The 21,432-nt window shown below is 37.3% G+C and overlaps 1 protein-coding gene across 2 annotated transcripts in view; it reads right to left on the bottom strand.

The window, feature by feature from the left end:
• DHX29 (DExH-box helicase 29) overlaps positions 1 to 21,154 on the bottom strand; it is a 31,195-nt gene extending 10,041 nt beyond the window's left edge. Inside the window, exons 1-21 of one of the 2 annotated variants that reach the window (XM_060761491.2) lie at positions 20,835 to 21,154; positions 20,563 to 20,636; positions 19,058 to 19,171; positions 17,876 to 18,005; positions 16,613 to 16,752; positions 16,119 to 16,241; positions 15,046 to 15,172; positions 13,653 to 13,811; positions 12,427 to 12,592; positions 11,732 to 11,855; positions 9,423 to 10,025; positions 8,746 to 8,889; positions 8,455 to 8,631; positions 7,776 to 7,916; positions 5,558 to 5,702; positions 5,093 to 5,213; positions 4,822 to 4,906; positions 3,052 to 3,140; positions 2,557 to 2,685; positions 1,812 to 1,887; positions 123 to 347 (exon numbers count right to left, since the gene is read on the bottom strand). In XM_060761491.2, the coding sequence (XP_060617474.2) occupies positions 123 to 347; positions 1,812 to 1,887; positions 2,557 to 2,685; positions 3,052 to 3,140; positions 4,822 to 4,906; positions 5,093 to 5,213; positions 5,558 to 5,702; positions 7,776 to 7,916; positions 8,455 to 8,631; positions 8,746 to 8,889; positions 9,423 to 10,025; positions 11,732 to 11,855; positions 12,427 to 12,592; positions 13,653 to 13,811; positions 15,046 to 15,172; positions 16,119 to 16,241; positions 16,613 to 16,752; positions 17,876 to 18,005; positions 19,058 to 19,171; positions 20,563 to 20,636; positions 20,835 to 21,054 (3,312 nt within the window). In that variant the 5' untranslated portion in view covers positions 21,055 to 21,154. Of the gene's footprint in view, positions 1 to 122; positions 348 to 1,811; positions 1,888 to 2,556; positions 2,686 to 3,051; positions 3,141 to 4,821; positions 4,907 to 5,092; positions 5,214 to 5,557; positions 5,703 to 7,775; positions 7,917 to 8,454; positions 8,632 to 8,745; positions 8,890 to 9,422; positions 10,026 to 11,731; positions 11,856 to 12,426; positions 12,593 to 13,652; positions 13,812 to 15,045; positions 15,173 to 16,118; positions 16,242 to 16,612; positions 16,753 to 17,875; positions 18,006 to 19,057; positions 19,172 to 20,562; positions 20,637 to 20,834 lie in introns of those variants that run through there. The other variant, XM_060761492.2, reaches the window with a different exon arrangement.
• Between the last annotated feature and the right edge of the window lie 278 nt (positions 21,155 to 21,432).

Genomic DNA, 21,432 nt, shown 5'->3' with positions numbered 1-21,432 from the left:
CTTTCAACGGCTGAAGCATCCTTCTGAATTTGTCTCACCTGCCATCCATAAAAGCACCTCAGTGCTAACATTTACCATGTGAACAATAATAAAGGATATCATAACAGAAATCATAGGTTTACCACTGGATCAAGGCAGCCAAATATAGCACCAAAGATAAGCATTTTTCCAATCTTCACATTGACTGGCAGTGATGCAAGATGTTGGCCTAAAGGAGTCAGCTTAGGCTCACTTAGTTCACAAGCCCCAATCTTGCGTAAGAGGTTCATGGCGTTAGCAACTACTTGAGGCTGAGGTGGATCTAAGGCTTTAGAGAGGAAATCTTCTGGAGAACCAAGATTACATTTCTGTAGAGGAAAAAGAAAAGATCAAACTCATGTAATTTTATTAAGTAATGCTCAAGAACAAGTTTCAGGCATCTGAGAATATAGAGTAGCTCTTCCCAGCAACCTGGCTACAGATAATTGGAGTTTTGGCCCAATATATCATAAAAGTATACACTTTTGGATGGCTTAGCTGAAGTATATTCCCCCTTTTTAAAAAAGGGAACCCACATTCCTTTTACAGTGGACTCTAATTACTATACCCCATATTATAACATACCATAGAGCCTGTATTGACTTGACAGTGATATTGAAATGCAGTGCCATATATACTTGAGTATAAGCTGAGTTTTTCAGTCCTTTTTTTTAGGCTGAAAAAGCCCCCCTCGGCTTATACACAAATCGAAGTTATTTATCATTTTACTCTATTATGATTATTATTTGTATTACATGTATTATTTTACTCTGTTATTATTATTATTATTATTATTACATTTATTATTTTACTCCATTTATTATTGTTACCTTTTTTACTCTATTTTTATTATTACATTTACATTAGTTTACTCTATTATTATTACATTTATTATTTTAATCTACTTATTATTATTACATTTATTATTTTACTCTTTTTATTATTATTAGAAGGATACGTAAGCACATTTACAATTAAGAAGGTTAGAATAATGGTTTAATCAGAGTTGAACAGTCTTATCTTAAATTACAGTTTTATGTAAATATACAAAAACATTTCATCTCCTGATGCCACAATTAATGTAATTTTATTGGTATCTATTTTTATTTTGAAATTTATCAAACCCACCCACCCTCAACTCGAGTCAATACGTTTTTCTAGTATTTTGTGGTAAAATTAGATGCCTCAGCTTATATTTGGGTTGGCTTATACTCTAGTAATTAAAAGTAAACAAATACAAAAACAAACTTAATGTAATATTTTTACTAAAGTATTTTATTTTACTTTTTATTTAAAGTATTGTTATTATTATTATTGCTGGCTGTTTGAGAGTTCTGGTTAGCTGACAGTCTGTAGTAATTCCTTTTTTAAAAGACCTTATCTCCTCAACTTGTAAAGCACTCAGGTTCTTGAGCCAACTGCATCTATAACATCTTGCTGTATGCTCAGCCTTTCTACATCTTTCTGAATTCAGCACAAACATCTTATATATTACACTATTCCAAGCTCTAAGATGTCATGCTTACATATGCTGATTCTGTCTTTGGAAACATTTAGAACATATTTTGATGTTCTTAAACATATTTTATCTGAGGGCATCTGCATAACCAATGTAAGATTATATTATTGCTTGCTCCTCCAGCTTGTCTTCAGAGAATTAGTATGTTCTGTTTCTGTACTGAACTGCTACAACTTCATGCACGCCCCCAGAGATTCTGATGATAGTTGTAGACATATGCAACCCCTCATTTCTAAAAACAAAAGAATTCATAATGAAAGCAGAAATGAGGTACCATGATGTGAAGGCACAGTTCTTCTAAGGGTACCCGTAATATTTCTGGAACAGAGTATTCTAGAAAACTTTCAAATCTGCAAAAAGTAAAAGACAAAACAATACTTATACAGCTGAATTCTTGTATTGATTCTGTATCCAGTTACATGAATATATGGAAACTATTAATGTGGTTTAAGCTGAAAGCCATGTCCTTGATTGTGGATATCGGAAAAATATTTAAAATTAAGACTATCTTGTTCACTTGTACTGATCCTCCCAATGACCTGTCAATTTGTGCTAAAAAATTGATGCCAAAATTACTCCTCAATTTTATTTCATTTATACACCAGCAGATATAAAACATAAAATGCTTATTAAAAGCTGAAATTACAGTACAGTAAATTATTTTAGAAATACTAAATGCTTCTTAAGAGATATGAAATACATACAGATATGGCATAAATATACTATTAATTAAAACATTAAAGAACCTAGCAGTTTGAAAACATGCAAATGTGTAAATAGGTACCACTTCTGCGAGAAGGTAACGGCACACCTTGCAGTCATGCTGACCACATGACCTTGGGGCTGTCTATGGACAATGCCAGCTCTTCGGCTTAGAAATGGAGATGAGCACCAACCCCCAGAGTCAGACTTACCAGAATGGATTATTTGTAATTTTAGTGCTGTCTAAGAGACAGTTCTATACAAAACACAGCAGTACTTGCTAAACCTCAGCATTTTGATAGCTTAATCCAATTTACCTGTCTCTCGTGTACATTCGAAAGCAGAATCCATCCCTCACACGGCCGGCTCTTCCTTGACGTTGTAGTGCACTGGCTTTACTGACAAATGTTTCCTCCAACGAACTCATCTGACTGCTTTCATGGTATCTGGAAAAAGGAATTTACCAAAAATGTGAATAATTAATCCCAGAAAATACTAAACCTAAGGTTTTTTCTCTCTCTCTTCAGATAAATATACTAATCAACTTCTCAAGAGTTCTAAAAAATCTACTTTATATTATCTTCTAATTTGGATAATACCCAAGTAGTTTTAACTACAGAAGCATATGCTAATTTTTCTTCATGGGTCATTTGTCAAAAGATAGTGATCTTTTAATGTATATCCGTTTTCTAGGAATGAATCTGTCCCATGATATTACTATGAGAAGACATTATAAATTACACTCATGTGGATAATGACACATAAAAAAGTGTTGGATGTCCATCTTCAAGAGGGGGATATGATTACATTACCTGTTTTCTTTTGTTCTCCCACTGTCAATTACAAAAACAACATCAGGTATAGTAATTCCTGTTTCGGCAATATTTGTGGCTAGAACAATCTGTAAAAGAAAAGGAAAATACTTAGAAATGCCATTTTTTGTCTAACTTTTGTGATGATGATGATGATGATGATTATAAAAACTTTATTTATGCCTTGCCACCATCTCCCCAAAGGGACTCGGGGCAGCTCAAAAAAGCACTCAATAGTGCAAAAATATAAAATACAACAAAGCAGATAAGCAAAATAACACAATAACAATGAAATCCATATAAATAAATCACATACTATGTCATATAAAACCCCCTACTGACTTAAAATGTACAGGAATGTATGCCTTGGAATTATTACCTAATTTACAGAATTTGTAAAAGGCAAACTCCTCTAATCTGGAACCCCCTGCACATTCCCAAGGGTTCCTCAATTACTGGGGGCACATTTTGAGGAAACAAGGAGGTGTATATGAAAGAGAGGGGCAGGAAAGTTCTGCTCAGCAGAAGTGAACTTCATTTTCTTCATATAAGGAAAATTTAAACCTAGAATGAGGCATACTTACAGCAGAGAAAATTTAAAATTATCGTAAATACTTGAGTATAAGATGAGTTTTTCAGCCCTTTGGGTTATACTTGAGTCAAGGTTATTTATTATTTTACTCTGTTATTATTTTTTATTATTTTACCTATTATTATTATTACATTTTGTACATTATTTTACTCTATTTTACATTTATTATTTGACTCTATTATTATTACTACATTTATTTTACTCTTTATTATTACATTTATTTTACTTTATTATTTTGGTTATTATTACATTTATTATTTCACTCTATTATTATTGGAAGGATACATAAGCACATTTATATTGAAGATAGTTAGAATAATGGTTTAATCAGAGTTGGACAGCGTTATCTTAAATTACAGTTTTATGTAAATATTCAAAAACATTTAACCTACAGATGCCTCAATTAATGTAATTTTATTTGTATCTATTTTTATTTTTATTCTTGTAATTTACTGCTGCATTTCCCACCCTCAGCTTATACTCGAATCAATACATTTTCCCAGTTTTTTGTGCTAAAATTAGTTGTTTTGGCTTATATTCGAGCATATATGGTACATAAATTTAATCATGACCAATTTTAATAATCATCTAAGTGTGCCTAAATCTGTTATCAAGCTCATCAAGTTCCATTATCCCAACGGAAGAAACATTATCTATATAATTTAATGATCTCTTTCTGCTTTTGACAACAGAAATTATTTTGTCTGTGCAAGCAGCCAATATTTATTGTAAAATTAGTTTTTAAAAGTCAGTATCAGCTTTAAAAAAACACAACCAAATTGAATCAAACAACAGCAATTCTAGCAGTATCCCTAAAGAGCTCATTCCAGCTATTTTGTAAAGACTACACTTCACTTCCAAGATCAGATAGGATCTGGTGCCTTTAGGATATTTAGGCCCTACCGCAACCCTAGAGGACCACGATTGTTCATCTTACTAGACATCAGATTACTCTGATGTTTCAGGAACTTTTAAATGGATTGAGAGTCACCTGGTAAGAACACATTTCCAGATATGTTCAAGCCAGAGCCAGTTTAAAAAGTATGGACAATTTAAAAGCAGAAGTATCACGTTTCAAGATGTATGGAGTGCAATTTTCTCTCATTTGTGAAGTGGTTTCTTGCAAAAGTAAGGGAAGAGAGAAATGTAAACTCTAAATGCAAAGTAAAACACCATACCTTTCTGATACCAAAAGGAGGCAGCGTAAAAGCAGCTGCTTGGTCTTGAGTGGACAGAACAGAATGCAGTGCTATTAACTGGTGTCTGAGAAGGAGAAAACAGAAAAATACACTGTGAAAAATCAAATATCTTACACATATATAGAAAGAGACATTACACTAAATTATTTTGACTTCTATCTATAGGGCAGGAGGAAAGTTACTTCAATCTTATACACTTGGGCAACGGGCATTCTTGAAATGTTAATACATCAGTAAATCATCAGTTTACCTTTGCCTTATATCAAATCTTCTGTCAGTTGCAATGAGGTCATATAACTGTTGAATATGAGCAAGACCCGGTAAAAAGATCAAAACAGCTCCTTCAACATTTTTGAACTGGGGAGTTCTGTCTGTAATGGAACACAATTAAATAGTGACCAACAAGAGAAAACATGTTACTTTTTCCAAAAATGAAAAAACAACAACACAGTAACATATGGTTAGAAATTTAAATAGTATTTCCTACCATTGAATAGTGAAAGAATGTGTACAAGCAGCAGAACAATGCTTGCAGCTTAATGGATGCAGATTAATTCAGCAGGCATTCATGCTGTGTTCAATGGGTCTTATTCCCTGAGAAGTGTATTTGGGACTGTAATCTTCATGAGTTTTCCTTATAATAATGACTAACTAGAAAACAATTTACAGAAATGCCTTCTAAGAGAATATTATGAAAAACAGAACAAAAACATACCTAAAAACGCAAGCAGCTCCAAGATGAGATCAAAGTTGATCTTGCGGGGATTCATATAAAAGATGGCTTGCCGTGTTCGACTGCTGTATTTCTGATAATAAGGGCCTAAATCAATACTTTGCGTACTTTGAACCGGTACACTTTCCTAAAAATCGGGAAAATAACCAGAATATAAACACTGAAAAGAGGTAATAAAATAGCTATTTCTAACTTCTGCTTATATTATCACCATAACACATATGCTGCGGGAAAATAACACAAGCAATGTTTTTGAGTGCTGGACTGGGACTTCAAAATCCAGGCTGAATATGGTTGGCACCCCATATTTGTGATTTTAAAATTCATGGGTTTGATTATTCACAGATTTAAGTAAAATCTTCTCTCTAGGAATATCTAGGGCCTTTAGCATAATTCTTTGATCTGCTTTCACTAAGAGAGTCATTCTGGATAACTCAAAAATTCCTTGAGAGCTAATCTCTCAGGTTAAAACATTGTTTTTGACCTTGGAGTTTCATGGAGTTTTATACAGGATGGACCTGTTTTTAATTTACAACACCATACCATCATATATAGCTTATATAGGAAATAAAATTATATTGCGTGTCAAATATTTTCAATTTGGTAAAACAATGTTATTAAAACATCAGACACCTTTGTGACTTTTGGTCCACCTTGTACAATACCAGTAGACAAGAAACAGCAATTTTTGAATTTGTGCTTTTTCCCTTTCATGGGGATCCTACACCCCTGAATCCAGCCAATGTGGAGGGCTGACTGTGCTTCCGTTGAAATTTACTGTGGAGCTTGGGCCATTCACACTTGTCCTACGGAGGCCCTAGTGGTGCAGTGGGTTAAACCCTTGTACCAGCAAGACTGCTGACTGAAAGGCTGGTGGTTCGAATCCAGGGAACAGCGTGAGCTTCAATCTGTCAGCTCCAGCTTCTCATGTGGGGACACGAGGGAAGCCTCCCACAGGATGGTAAAACATCCAGGCATCCCCTGGGCAAGGTCCTTGCAGATGGCCAATTCTCTCACACCTCACATGAAAAAAAAAGGCTGACCTACATCAGTGTTGCTGGGAGGATAAATTAAGGAGAGTCATAATAGCTGTCTTCAACTTCATTGTCCCAAAAGCCCAGATATAATTGTATAAACCAGTTATTTCAAAATGTTACAAAATCCAATAATATGTGGTTGGATCCACAACAAGAGGAAAGGAACTGGAATTCCTTTTTTTTCCCCATCTCCTTGTGACAGTCCATCCAGCTCATTGAAAATGCTACACAGATAGCCCTGGAGCAATGCCCCAAAATCTCTGAGTGGTACTTTGCAAAGTAGGATTTTGGTTATGCAGTATGCAAAGGATGAATATGCTAATCCACAGTGATTATGCCACTTGAGATAAATATGCATCTGGCACTTGCTCTTTAAAAAAGGATCTATTAAGAAACCTAGTGTTGAATAGGTAGTAAATCCCTTGGGTCAATTCCCCCGTATGGTCAGGAAGCGATATGGATTGACTAATGTCTCCAGAATCCAATCTATTTTACAGGATTGTGATATGATGCCACAAGGTCATAACAAACAACAAGAATCATACAATCATTGAGTTGGAAGAAATCTCATGGGCCATCCAGTCCAACCCCCTGCCAAGAAGCAGGGAAATCACATTCAAAGCACCCCCTACAGATGGCCATCCAGCCTCTGTTTAAAAGCCTCCAAAGGAGGAGCCTCCACCACACTTCAGAGCAGAGAGTTCCACTGCTGAACAGCTATCACAGTTAGGAAGATCTTCCTAATGTTCTGGTGGAACCTCCTGTAGTTTGAAGCCATTGTTCCACATCCTAGTCTCCAGGGCAGCAGAAAACAAGCTTGCTCCCTCCTCCCTATAACTTCTTTTCAGCCTTCTCTTCTGCAGGCTAACCGTGCCCAGCTCTTTAAGCCGCTCCTCATAGAGCTTTTTCTCCAGATCCTTGATCATTTTAGTCTCTCTTCTCTGGACACCTTCCAGTTTGTGGTGCCTAATATTAGACACAGTATTCCAGGTGTGGTCTGACCAAGGGAGAATAGAGGAGTAGCATGACTTCCCTGGATTTTTAATTATTTATCATATCAGAAGCAAACCAAGGGTACAGTTGTAATGTATTTTGAAAAAACAAGAAGTTAAAAACAGCTTTGATCTTATTAAAGAGAGTCACCTTTAGTTAAAGAATCTCACCTCATATTTGGTAATTCCACCTCCTTTGGTAGTAACGTTTATTGTTATTTCCTCCTCCTCTTCCAAAAATTTCTGACAATACTCGGAATCCTTTTCCAAAACAAAACCAGTTTCCTCTATCACTTCTTCAATATGGAACACCTAGAAAGGTATAAAATGAAACAATCTTTGAACACATAAATCGAAATATGTTTTGGGACAATGTCACTCAAGTTCAAATGAAAAACCCGTTCTGTGCTGCACAGCCTATAAGCCAAAGCTTGGCAATCCTGCTTTTTCTACTGGACAAAGGTAACAGATTTAATACAGCATGACCCTCCATGCAATAGCCCTCTGTGAGATGCACTAAAGCTTCTCTTTTCTTGAAATCATGAAGATGCTTTTAGAAAGAGAAGGTACTTCTAATGTGGTTAAAAACATTAATTACAAATAAGAAAATACAGTTTCAAAAACAATATGAAAATGTAAAATTCCATAAAATTCAAAAGCTAAAAAAGCAGATAAAACAAGTTGAAAAGAAATAATACAAAAACAATAAAGTATTAAAAGATATGTGGCAACACATATTGGATGATTTCTTCCCTTGAAATGATATAGGCATATCAAAGATAAAATAAAACAAAACATAAAAACTCAATGAAGTTTCACACACAATTCTGTAACAACCCCACATATTTACCTCTACAGGATAACTTCTCCCAGAAATTCTTATAATGGGACAGTGAGTAAAATAGCTGGAGAATTTCTCACTATCTACAGTGGCACTCATTAAAATAAGGTGCAGATCTGACCGCTTGTGCAAGATCTCCCTCAGAATAATTAGCAAGAAATCAGATTGAACACTTCTTTCGTGAACCTTGAGGGGAAGAAAGGAGAAAGAATACATTTAAAACTGAGGCAGACACACATCTAAAATATTTTCTTCTGCACCGTTCCAGTTCTCTCATATGATCAAGAAACTGTTGCTCACCTCGTCTACTAGAACATGAGACACGTCAGACAGAAGGATATCTTCTTGCAGCTTCCGGAGAAGAACACCCGTTGTGCAATAAAGCAATCTAGTGGCCTCGCCTGTTCGGGATTCCATACGGATTTGATAACCGCACAAAGAATTCTTTTTTTAAGAGAAAAAAATAAAATAGATTAGAAGGCAAAAAATGTAATCCTAATTTATTTTTGTGCAATACAATCAGCCCTTCACAATGAATAATAAAATAAACATTACAAATTACAAAAAAGATGTACTTCCAGCATATGTAACTTCCCTGGTCACTATATTACCTAAAGATTGTAAAGTCGAGCTAAGTAAAGCCTTATCTTTTCTTACACTTTCTTAAAAGTATTAGAGATCTTAACCAGTCAATAGACTCTATGAATACATTCAGAGTTATTCTTTACGTGATTCTTCCAACTTTTTGGATATGAATGCCAACCCTTCAATAATCAAGTATCATCAACAGTGGCTTCAAATATTACTCAAATTCATTACTCAGCAGCATTCAACAGACCTCCTTGAAACTTCTAAGAGCAACAAATGTGAGGTGGTTTCATGACAAATTGATAATTTGGAGTCTTCAGTATTCCTATTACAGTCTGTAAAAAGCAGTCTTTACACATTAACAATGAAGGATTCATGTAATAGCTTACTTTTCCACCAGGTCCACCTTCGCAGCCCAGTTCTTCACATACCCTAGTTGCCAAACTCACTGCTGAAATTCTTCGAGGTTGGGTGCAGACAATATTACATTTAGTCAAATTGTGGTCATTACGCAGCAAGTCTTCTAATAAAAAATGTGGAACTTGGGTACTTTTGCCACTGCCAGTTTCACCGGCTACAACCACCACTCGGTGCTTCTTAAGGGTTTCTATCAAGGAATGTCGGTGCTTAAATACAGGTAATTGCTCCCTTTCCTTTAATAGCTTCTGATATTTCGGAGTACTCTGAAGTTTTTTAAAGAGGGTCCTTGCAGGTTCCAAGTCGTCTATCACTGGACTCTCCAGAGAAAGTCCACTGAAGTCATCTTCAGAAACTAAATTTTCCCAGGAGTCCTCTGCATCATCAGAAATTTTGGGCTTGCTTTCCAACTGCGGCTGCGGCTGTTGCTGTTTCAATTTGTGCAACAGTTTGGCAATGAATTGGTCACGGGGCTTATTAGTTTCCATCTTGTTTTCTTCTTGCTTTTTCTTTTCAGCATCACTCCATTCCAGCCAAACATCTCTGTATGTAGGTGGAAGTAGCTGATGGACAGACTGAAGAAAATATATTTTTAAAAGCTTTGAAACAAAGGGTCTTTTAGGTAGGAATAGACAGGATCATAGCTCAACAACTTATTTTACTACTTGTTTATAGAGCACACAACCTATATTAAGCCAAGCCAAGGGAGTTTCTGTACCACTCTTCAGTATATATAATTCTTTAACCCCAACAGCATAAAGCTGTACTCATCCAGAAATGTTGCTTCATTCTCCCTTCTGTTATACATGAATCTCAAATGCATTACGCAACCAACCAAGAATATCTGGTTTTGAATTTACATCCCACTCATCCAGAAATTGAATGGTTCAACCTCAGCGTTGATCTCTGGACAACTCCAATGTAGGTCAACTCCCAAACTGAACTCTATGCCAGTGCAGATACTTGTTTGTGTTCTCATACTCATGATCAACATGGCATTACCAAATGGATTACTAAATGCTCAGTTTTTCTGGGCTTGCATCTAAGGAAGACTCTGCTTTATTCAGAATCTTCTGGACAAAACCACAAACATCTATCAATAACAGAGAAGGAAGAACCATTCAGTGCCATAACCTTCCTGGCCTAAGCCAGGGATGGAAAATCCATGGTCCTTTAGATATTGATAGATGGAAGTTATCAATATCAGTTGTGAGGGATGATGGGAGTTGCAATCTAGCAACATTTCACATCCCTGAGCTAGATTTCTAACATTGTTCTCTGCAATGCTCAGTTGAACTCATCAAAGTTTTTGTCCAGCTGTTACTGCATGGATTTCGATTGCCCATTCGTCACAGTTAAAAAAGATATAATTTGGGCTCTGGTCAATAAGGGTCATTATGTTAATAATCTCAGTTCAACAACCGACTAGAATCAGAGTTGGAAGAGATCTCATGGGCCATCCAGTCCAACCCCATTCTGCCAAGAAACAGGAAAATCACATTCAAAGCACCATCCAGCCTCTGTTTAAAAGCCTCCAAAAGGAGTCTCCAGCACACTCTGGGACAGAGAGTTCCACTGCTGAACAGTTCTCACAGTTAGGAAGTTCTTCCTTATGTTTGAGTGGAATCTCCTTTCCTGTAGTTAAAAGCCATTGTTCCACGTCCTAGTCTCCAGGGCAGCAGAAAACAAGCTTGCTCTGTCCTCCCTATGACTTCCCCTCACATATTTATACATGGTCTTCATCCTGTATCCTCTCAACCTTCTCTTCCTCAGGCTAAACATGCCCAGCTGTTTAAGCTGCTCATTACAAGGCTTGTTCTCCAGACTCTTGATTATTTTAGTCACCTTCCTCTGGACGCATTCCAGCTTGTCAACATCTCCCTTCAATTGCAGTGCCCAGAATTGGACACAGTATTCCAGGTGTGGTCTGACCAAGAGGGGTAGCATGACTTCCCTGGATCTATCCATGCAGGCCAGAATCCCAGAATCTGCCGCATCACATTGTTAGCTCATGTTTAACTTGTTGTCCACGAGGACTCAAAGATCTTTTTCACACATACTGCTGTCGAGCCAGGCACCCCCCATTCTGTATCTTTGCAGAATATCCGAAACAGTGTAATCGATAAACTTCCTGAAGCCAACCATTCAGATCCATTAGACTCCACAGCCTGGCTGGCACACACTTAGAAACACAAAATCACTACTTACATTCAGCCATCTTCTGCTCAAGGTTTTAAAATTTCAAAATAGGAAAAGTTATCACCCATATTTAAACTCTCACCTGTCCTTTTGTTAATTGATACAGTGCTAACGTAGCACCCAGATGCTGAGCTTGCATGCTGTCCTCTGTGACAATTGTTGGACACACCACCAGTGTATCATCTGCTGATTTGATCACTCTTACCCTTTAAAACAATTCAGCCAAAACAGACAGAAGTTATTTTAGTCATTCCTGCTTTCTAATAAAACTGCAAGTACTCAATTTCTTACTATTCTACACATTTGGGATCATCATTGACACAAGACATGTTGAAACATAACACGTTTTAACATCATTTTGTACTTCATGCTTCATTTTGTGTCTCTTGTTTTTCAGTACACCCCCACAACCGTAATTTATACTACTTTTTCATGTAGTTATCTATTTATGTGCATGATATCAGAGAGATGTATGTGTCGAATATATGTGGAAATACTGAATGTTCATTTTTTTCAGAGAAGCAAATGTGAGAACCTAATTCAGTAAGGATTCACTACAGATTTTTCTGTGCCCCAGTTGCCTCTGTCTACTGTAAAATTGGAAAAATCTAATTCAATGGTTCTTTCTATGGATAAATGAGACTGCACATTAAATCCTTGGCTTTTTGTGAACATTTTAACTATGGACAATATGTAAAGATGACAGTGTGTCCTTTCAGCATCATAATACTAAAATAAAAATAAAAAGTGTTCACGTTACATACGTTTACTACATACCTACATTTCCAGTATCTTCCTGCTGGAACTTTTTCAAAAGAAGGATTTGGGCACTTAGGATAGTGTTTCCTGCACCAATCGATCAAAAACTGTTTGGGGGATTTTCCCGTCCAACTTCGAGCAGTATAATCAAAATTCCTCAGATCATAAGGTTCTTTCTTTTTTGCTAAATTAGAAAAGATTAAACAGAAAATAAAATAATATAGAATGTAAGCACTCTTTAACTTGTGTTGTCGAAGGTTTTCATGGCCAGAACCACTGGGTTACTGTGAGTTTTCTGGGCTGTATGGCCATGTTCCAGAAGCATTCTGTCCTGACGTTTCGCCCACATCTATCGCAAGCATCCTCAGAGGTTGTGAGATTATGCAAGTGGGATTTATATATCTGTGGAATATACAGGGTGGGAGAAAGAACTCTTGTTGTTTGAAGCAGGTACGAATGTTGCATTTGGTCACTTTGATTAGCATTTTTTGTTAATTTTGTTAACCATTTTGTTAACAGATTTTGTTCATTTTAATGTTTTCATTCTCTCTGTTGAAACTGTCCACACACTTGTTGACTTCAATAGCTTTTCTATGTAGTCTGACATGGTAGTTGTTAGAGTGGTCCAGCATTTCAGAAAGGAGGAAACCATGAAAATGAACAAAATCTGGCTACCAGTATTTAAAAACTCTAAAATCAGGACAACACAAAAAACAGGGGAATTCTAGACAAAACGATCAGGGCCAGCTAATCATCTCCTAACAAAGGATTCCCCAGGCAGGAAGCAGCCAAGCTTTGAAGCTACAAGGCTATTAGATGCTGATCAATGTGATCAATTGCAACATTCACACTTTTCTCAAACAGACAAGAGTTCTTTCTCCTACCCTGGACATTCCACAGATATATAAACCCCACTTACCTAGTTCCCAACATACCTCACAACCTCTGAGTATGTCTGCCATAGATGTGGGTGAAACGTGAGGAGAGGATGTTTCTGGAACAAGGCCATCCAGCCCAGAAGACGAGCAGCAACTGACTCTTTAACTATTATGAAATTTGAAGGAAAAAAAAAGACTTCACATCAAGACACAACAAGAGTAACCTATTTCACATTGACCCATGTTAACAAACCTGTTAGCTAATCACCTTTGCCCAACGTAATCATTTTGAGTGGTCTCCTCAATATGCTTCTACGCAGAGAATGTAGTGAACTGAAGTGCTGTTTTAAACAAATTTCCCAATACCTTTTTGTTCCTCAGGAGGACCTTGAAGTTTTTCAAGCACATTCAGATTCAAAGCACTATCTGCTTCAAGAGGAACAGGAGTCTTCTTCTTTTCACTTGGCTGTTTTGTAACTTTTATAGTGGGATTAAACACAGGATGTTCTTCCAGTGCCTCCATTTCTGTAAGAGAGGACATAAATTTGATTAAACAAAAAGAGTGGATGAGATTTTCTTCATGTTAAGGGAAACTCTGGCTGTTCCTGGAAGTTGGGTATATAGTGAATACAACTTCTATCATTAGGTAGGTGTGTTCTTGAGTATCTATTGGCATCAGAGCTAAATGTTAACAGCTATCCAGTAACATCAAATGCTTTGCCTGTGTCTTAGCCCCGCTTGATAGTTGCTCTTTAGCCTGGCAGGTCACACCTGGCATAAGATCAGCAGGCCATGAAAGGAGAAACGTTCTTAGCAATCTGCTTGCATAGTTCCCACAACTATTCGGTTGGGAGAGGACTCCTGTCTGAGCATTTAAAACTTTCGTTTAGTTCTGACATGCATTATCTTTGTGATCTTTCCCTTCTCTGCCTTGTGTAGAGGATTAATTATTCAAGCTTAGGGAACAGAAGTGTTGGGCCTGGGATGATGAGGGTAAAGTGCATTGTTTAGAGGCAGAATTCTAACACTTATAGCAAAGTAATGTTGGAGATTATTAGTTAAAAGACTTTGATGCTTCCTCTGCTATAGGCTACCTGTTGCTTATTTTGTAACAGAAATATGTGTCAGGGTCCTTCCACACGGCCATATAACCCAGAATATCAAGGCAGAAAATCCCACAATCTCTGCTTTGAACCGGGTTATTTGAGTCCACACTGCCATATAATCCAGTTCAAAGCAGAAAATGTGGGGTTTTATTCAGCTTTGTGGAAGGGGCCTCCGTTTTTGGTACAAATGAAGTCTTAAAAAATCCAGAAAATGTTCAGCTCAGAATGGGGTGAAAGAACGGCAAATTTCAAAAATATATTTTGTTGTTGTTCATTCGTTCAGTGTTTTCCGACTCTTCATGACCAGTCCATGCCAGAGCTCCCTGTCAGCAATCACCACCCCCAGCTTAAAAATATATACAGTTGGCAAATTTTACTTATTTATTTTCTTAAATTACTAGGGACAACTGAGACTTAGATGCAAAATAAAGGATGCAGAGGAAAACAATATGCTACTGGTAGTCTTTTTTTTCAGTTTGGCAAGTAGTACACCAGTTGCTCTTGTGGTCCCTAGGCACAAACTGTTTGTGCAACTCATAGCAGAACTGGAAACTGTAATGATTCTACTCTGTCCTGACACCATCCCAGAGCACATCCCATGCCCAAGCACAATGACATTGTTGGATGCCAGCCATAGTCCTGAATGTTCTTACCTTGCTGAATGCGCCTGATTTTTTCTTGTGCCGCCTTCTGCCCTTGTTTGTTTTTGTCTTGCTTGGAAGAACTTGCTTGTTCTTTTGCTTCCACAAGTTTCCCAGCCAAATGTAAGTATCTTTCATTCTGTTCCAGACAAAATAATTATTATCTTGAACACTATATGTTGCATATAATCTAACAAAATTAACTTAAATGTATTTTTGAGACCTGAAGATTTTAAAGTACACTATGCACTCCCTTTGTATGTCATCACTGCTAATTGTGTAGAGTTCCTGGGACACTTGATAAACACCCAAAGAAGCAACACACAGTTTGATCCCATACTAATAAAAGCAATGTTGGAAAGGGATCTCCTTCAAAGAACATGCAAAAAGTGTTTTTTCCTTTGTCCCAAAAATGTCACTGGGACCCCTTCCACACAGCTGAAGAAAATCCCACATTATCTGCTTTAAACTGGAATATATGGCTGTGCAGAAGGGCCCTGGGTGTTTGCAAGTGTTATGGGGGAAGATCCAGTCTTTCAAGGTCTGGCAAGTGCCCATTCATTTTATAAAGCTTTTCTTGTCTGCCATCCTACCTATACTAAGGAGTATGCACATGGTAACATTTCTGAATATGTTATTAGGTGCAGAGCTTAGTTTCCTTAGAATCCCAGGTTTCTCCTTATCTATATAAATAAAAATGTAATGTTCGTTTGTGGGATTAACATAACTCAAAAACCACTGGGCAAATTGACACCAGATTTGGACACAAGACACCTATCAGGCCAACGAGTGACCATCACCCATAAAAACACTGGAAAACACAGCGGAAGAGACTTTAAAAGCCAAAAAATAAAAAATACATTACAACACATGCACAAAACCATATATATACACACATATATACATACACAAAGCACATATACACAGACTGGGCCACAGCAACGCGTGGCAGGGGATGGCTAGTGTTTTTTAAAAACCTTCACAGAGTCACTACCTGGTACTATTTTAGATGGTACCAGTTAATGCTAAAGTCTACCAAAAATCAGAATGGATACAGATTTATGTAAAAAGACTAATAGACTTACCGGGTCAAATTTTTCTTCTTCTGAATTTTTCACAGACTCACTTTTCTCCTCATCACTCTGCTGTTCTGCATATTGCAAAATCCATTCTTTCATGCTAATATCTTTCTGTTTTGCTGCATTTACCTTGGGATAATTAAAAAAGATTAAGCACTTGAAAATGTTTTAGATTTGTTTCAAAAACTAAGACAATGAATCTAGTTTGAATTACATACTGAAGTGCAAAATGAGGGGCATGTCTTGAGAAGATACTGCAAATATCTTCTAAAAAAGGGGGGGCTGTTGTTACTTTGTGTCTTCAGGTTATTTCTTAATTATAGCAATGGTAAGGCGAATCTATCATTTGGGCTTCCTTGGCAAAATTTATTCTGAGGGGATTTGTCTTTGCCTTCGTCTGAAAAATGGTCAGGCAAACAAACATAAGCCCTTTAAAATAATAACTTGTTCTACAAAATCAACAATCCCTTTGCTTTAGGTTCCCCATGTCCATCAAGTACCTTCTTTTCATTCTCATCTTCCTTCTTTTTATTGTTTGGCACCTGGGGAATTTCACACCGTGGCAAAGGAGGATGAAATCTTGCTCTAGTTTTCTGTTGTTCTTCACCAAATTGTTGACTGAAACCTTCAGGCAATGCATCTTTACACAACAAAATCACAAGTTAAAAATTTAAAGTCAAATATGTGACATAACAGATGTATACAATCATTGCTTCGTTCATTGGCAATGACTGGCATGCTCCAATGCAATGCAAAATTTTAAACAAATCCATTCTTATCATTTCTACTCCTATCATCATTCCGACTGTATTTTGCTTCCATCACTTCCAATATATAGCTCACTATTTCATTTCCAACCTTTGATTGGCACTTCCTGTTCATCTTACACCAAGAAAATGAATATAGCTTTACAATATTATCTATCAGAAAATGCAGGAGGAAGCTATATATTTATTTAGCAGTGTATGAGATGATTATAGGTTGGGTATCTCTTATATGGAAATCCAAGATCTGAAGTGCTTGAAAATCCAAAATTGTACATATGGGTGGCTAAGATAGGGACATTTTTGCTTTCTGATGGTTCAATGAACACAAATATTGTTTCATGCACAAAATGATTATATGTATGAGTAGAAAATGTATATGAGACATAAATGAAATCAATGTTTAGACTTGGATCCCATCTCTAAGTTATCACATGACAGATATGTAAGTACTCCAAAATCCAGAAAATCTGAAATTCAAAACTCTTCTGGTGCCAAGTATTTCAGATAAGAGATAATCAACCTATAAGGGGTCATTGGCCCCTTCCACACAACTGAATAAAATCCCACATTGTTCTGCCTTGATATTCTGGGAATAAATGGCTGTGGGGAAGGGCCCTTAGTTTGAATCCCTGGTCTATCTGTTGCTCTTCCTTTTTATAAACAAAATACCCACTATATCTTATTTTTAATTAAAGTGAGATTGTTACAATGCCATCTTCAATCAGAGCTCCATTGCAGGTTGCTACTAACATGACTTCAGACTTCTCTAACAAAGGAAATTATGAAGAAAATTCCTTTTATCATAATGCATTTCATGTTGAAAGAGACTAAGATGGAATTGCTACTTTTAATTAATACCAATATGAAGGATCAGTATGTGAATATTAAGTAAAAAGGCCATTTCTGTTAAATACAGAGAAAATCCAATGTTGCATAAGCTGACTTCTCCTTCTACAACAGGAATTCTGTTCCCTAACCCTTTCCCTTCATATTTACCATCAGACAGGTTTAAGCACAACCAATCAAGCGCAGAATGTAGATCACCACCATACAAAATAGTATTTTTCATGGCTTCTTCGATGTCTTCAGTCTTAAAAGAAAATCCTTGCAAAGCCATGTATACATCCTAGAAAGAAAAATATGTATATACTTACTATAAATACAAAACTAAAAAGCAGGAAAAATAAAAATAAAAGAATATTCCAGATTCTTAGGTTCTGATAATTTGCTAAGATATTTAGTAATATATATCACCCCCCTGTTACATCAGATTCACAGACTGCTAGCCTGCTACAGAGCACAATTCAAAGTGTGGCCCATTTTTGGTCAAAAGATATTTAGCCGCCAGCGCTACTTCTATTTTTATCAGTTTTATACTAATTTATGCAATGCTTATGGTACGAAATAAATAAATATTCTTTTCAATGGCACACAGCAAACAGAAGAATTGGTCAGCAACTGAACATACTAGAGAGGTTTGGAGAGACATCTAGAGTTGTAGGTACCTGGACATTTTGGAGTTGTAGGTACTAGGATTTATAGTTAACCTGCAATTAACGAACACTCTGAACTCCATCCAAGGTGGAATTGGACCAAACTTGGCACACAGAGGCCCCATGACCAGCAAAAATACTGGCGGTCTTTGGGGGAAATTCACCTTGATTTGGGGGATTTGTACTTCACCTTTATCAAGAGAGCACTGTGAACCCAAAATCCATTTGGACCAAACTTGGCGCACATACCCGATATCCCAAAGTTTGATTTCTTGATGGGTTTTTGGGGAACAGATCTTCCTTTATGGGAGTTGCAGTTCACCCACAACCAGAGAAACTGTGACCTCCACCGATGATAGACTTGATCCAAACTTGGCACACAGAACCCCCCCCCCCACCCCCACCCCGACTAACTCAGCCTACTGGAGGGGTTTGAGGGGACTGACTTTAAATACTGATAGAGTTTTTCAGAGTTAACCTGGCATGATGCAAGTCGTAGTTCACTCACAAACTTACGCATTTGTATAATTTAAAAATTGACTTTTTCAAATTACCCGGATAACGCCGGGTACCCAAGTTGGTAAATAATAAAACCCACTACTATTTAACAAATGATGGTGAATATTTGCATTTTCATTTTATTGCAATGGGTGGGAACTCTTATATTTTACCTGTTATACTTTACCTGTAATTTTTTAGCAGTAAGTCTTCTAGAAATCATCCCCTTTTCTCCACTTTGTTTTTTATGCTCGTTGATGATGCCAATGATTCGTTTTTCCAAATTATGGTTAATCACTACCTGTGAACATAATGATTAATTATTTGCATTTTTAGCTAAAATTCATTAAATACTGTACACAAGAAAACCAAATCCAAAAAGATATATGGGTTCATGGACCATGTATTTAACATTTCTTCATTACTAAACCGCAATAGATTTGAGAACGAAAGTAAAGAAAAAGTACACCTTAAACTTTTTTGTTGTCTGAAACTGTCTATTATTTATTTACAGCATTTATATGCTGCCCTTCTCACCCCGAAAGGGACTCTGAGCGGCTCACAAGATATATATACATAAAATATATTATATTATTAGAATAGTACAATATAAATAAAATAAAATATATAAAATAAATTAAATATTACTATATTGTACTATACCATTATATTATAATATTATTAGTAATGTTACATGTAATATAAATATATAATTATAATATCATATTTTAATAGTAGTAGCATTATAGTCTCCAGTAGCCTGCTATAATCAGACATGGGCAAACTTCGGCCCTCTAGATGTTTTGGATTTCAACTCCCACAATTCCTATTTATGAAATTCAAAACACTTGGATGGCCAAAGTTTGCCCATGCCTGTGCTATAGTGATCATGTCGTCTGCAGTCCCCTTTATAACTTCTCAGGAACCATAAAGTAAAAGAATCTGCATAGCAGAACATACATATATATAATATGTTATATAATATATTATATATACATATAATATTAATATTATAATGTAATGCACTATAAGACTAATAACAATATGCTATTATAATTATATATTTATAATACACTAGCCACCCCCTGCCGTGGCCCAGTCTGTGTACATGTGTTTTGTGTGTGTTTATGTGTGTATATATGTGTGTTTCCATATATATATATATATATATATATATATATGGTTTTGCACATGTGTTGTAATGTATTTTTATTTTTTACTTTTTAAGTCTCTTCTGCTGTGTTATTCAGTGTTTTTATGAGTGACAGTCACTCGTTGGTCTGATATGTGTATTGTGTCCAAATCTGGTGTCAATTCGTCCAGTGGTTTTTGAGTTATGTTAATCCCACAAACGAACATTGCATTTTTATTTATATAGATTTATATAGATTAGATTCTATATAAATTTTAGTTATATAGATTATATAGATTCACTCCACGTCTGCAGTAATCTTCGTGCCTAGGAAACTTCTCAGGGAGTAAAGGTAACTGCATACCAGAGCATACATACAGGAAACAGTAACTCACCGGATCATAGATAAACATTACTAGAGAAGGCTTGAAGAAGGTTGTCGATGCCAACAGTCCACGTCTGCAGTAATACAAAGCCTGTCACTGCATCCACGTTTTCTCCCTCTATGTGTTTAAATGCTACCCACATAAAATACAAAACCACATAATAGGCAGCCTTACCTTCAGAATAGATTTATCAGTGTTTGCAGAACCACTGCAATCAGATGGAGAACCCAAGGTGTATGTTTTGGGACCTAGAGAATTGAAGACAGAAATGTTAAAGGAGATTAGAGCAAGCAGGAGACAGTTTGGGCCTTCCAGGTGTTTTGGACTCCAACTCCCACCATTCCTAACAGCCTCAGGCCCTTTCCTTTGCCCCCTCAGCCGCTTCGGAGGGCCCCAACCTGCTCCTTCCTGGTGTGGAATGAGTCGCCCTCCCTTGGTAGACCTGCCTTGCTTGAGGCGCGGGTCCTTTAAGGCCGGGCTCGGCCGAGGCGCCGCCGCAGCTGCCCCTCTCTTGCCGGCAGCCTCTCCGGCGGCTCCGGACTCCGCCCCGGTGGCGGCGGCAGCGGCGACCACTTTGGCCCTGGCGGCGGCCACGGCAGCGGGGTGGACGGCGGAGGCTCCCGCGGCGCCGCTGGCGGCCTTGTGCTTTTTGTTCTTGCCGCCCATGACAGCCGTCCCGCTGTGCTCGGCTCTGCTCTCCACAAAAGACCTCGCGCCGGCTGAGCTTACATCCGGGTCCCCAGGCGAGCGCCTTCCCGATTGGTCCACCCGCAGAGGCGGGCACGCACGAGCGCCTTCCCGATTGGTCCACCTGAAGAGGCGAGCACGCACGACGCCTGACGCCTTCGAGCACCCGCTTCCGCCCACAGTTGTCCTAAAGCAAAAGAAGAAACTCTGTCACGCTTTCTCTTAGGTCCCTTTCACACAGCCCTATATCCCTGAATATCAAGGCAGAAAATCCCACATTATCTTGAGTGTGGGCTCAGATAACCCAGTTCAAAGCAGATATTGTGGGAATGTATTGTCGAAGGCTTTCATGGCTGG

The sequence above is a fragment of the Anolis sagrei genome, chromosome 2 (assembly GCF_037176765.1).
Source record: "Anolis sagrei isolate rAnoSag1 chromosome 2, rAnoSag1.mat, whole genome shotgun sequence".
Lineage (NCBI taxonomy): Eukaryota > Metazoa > Chordata > Lepidosauria > Squamata > Dactyloidae > Anolis > Anolis sagrei.
The sequence above is the reverse complement of the archived record's forward strand: the minus strand, read 5'-3'. Positions and strand labels throughout refer to the sequence as shown.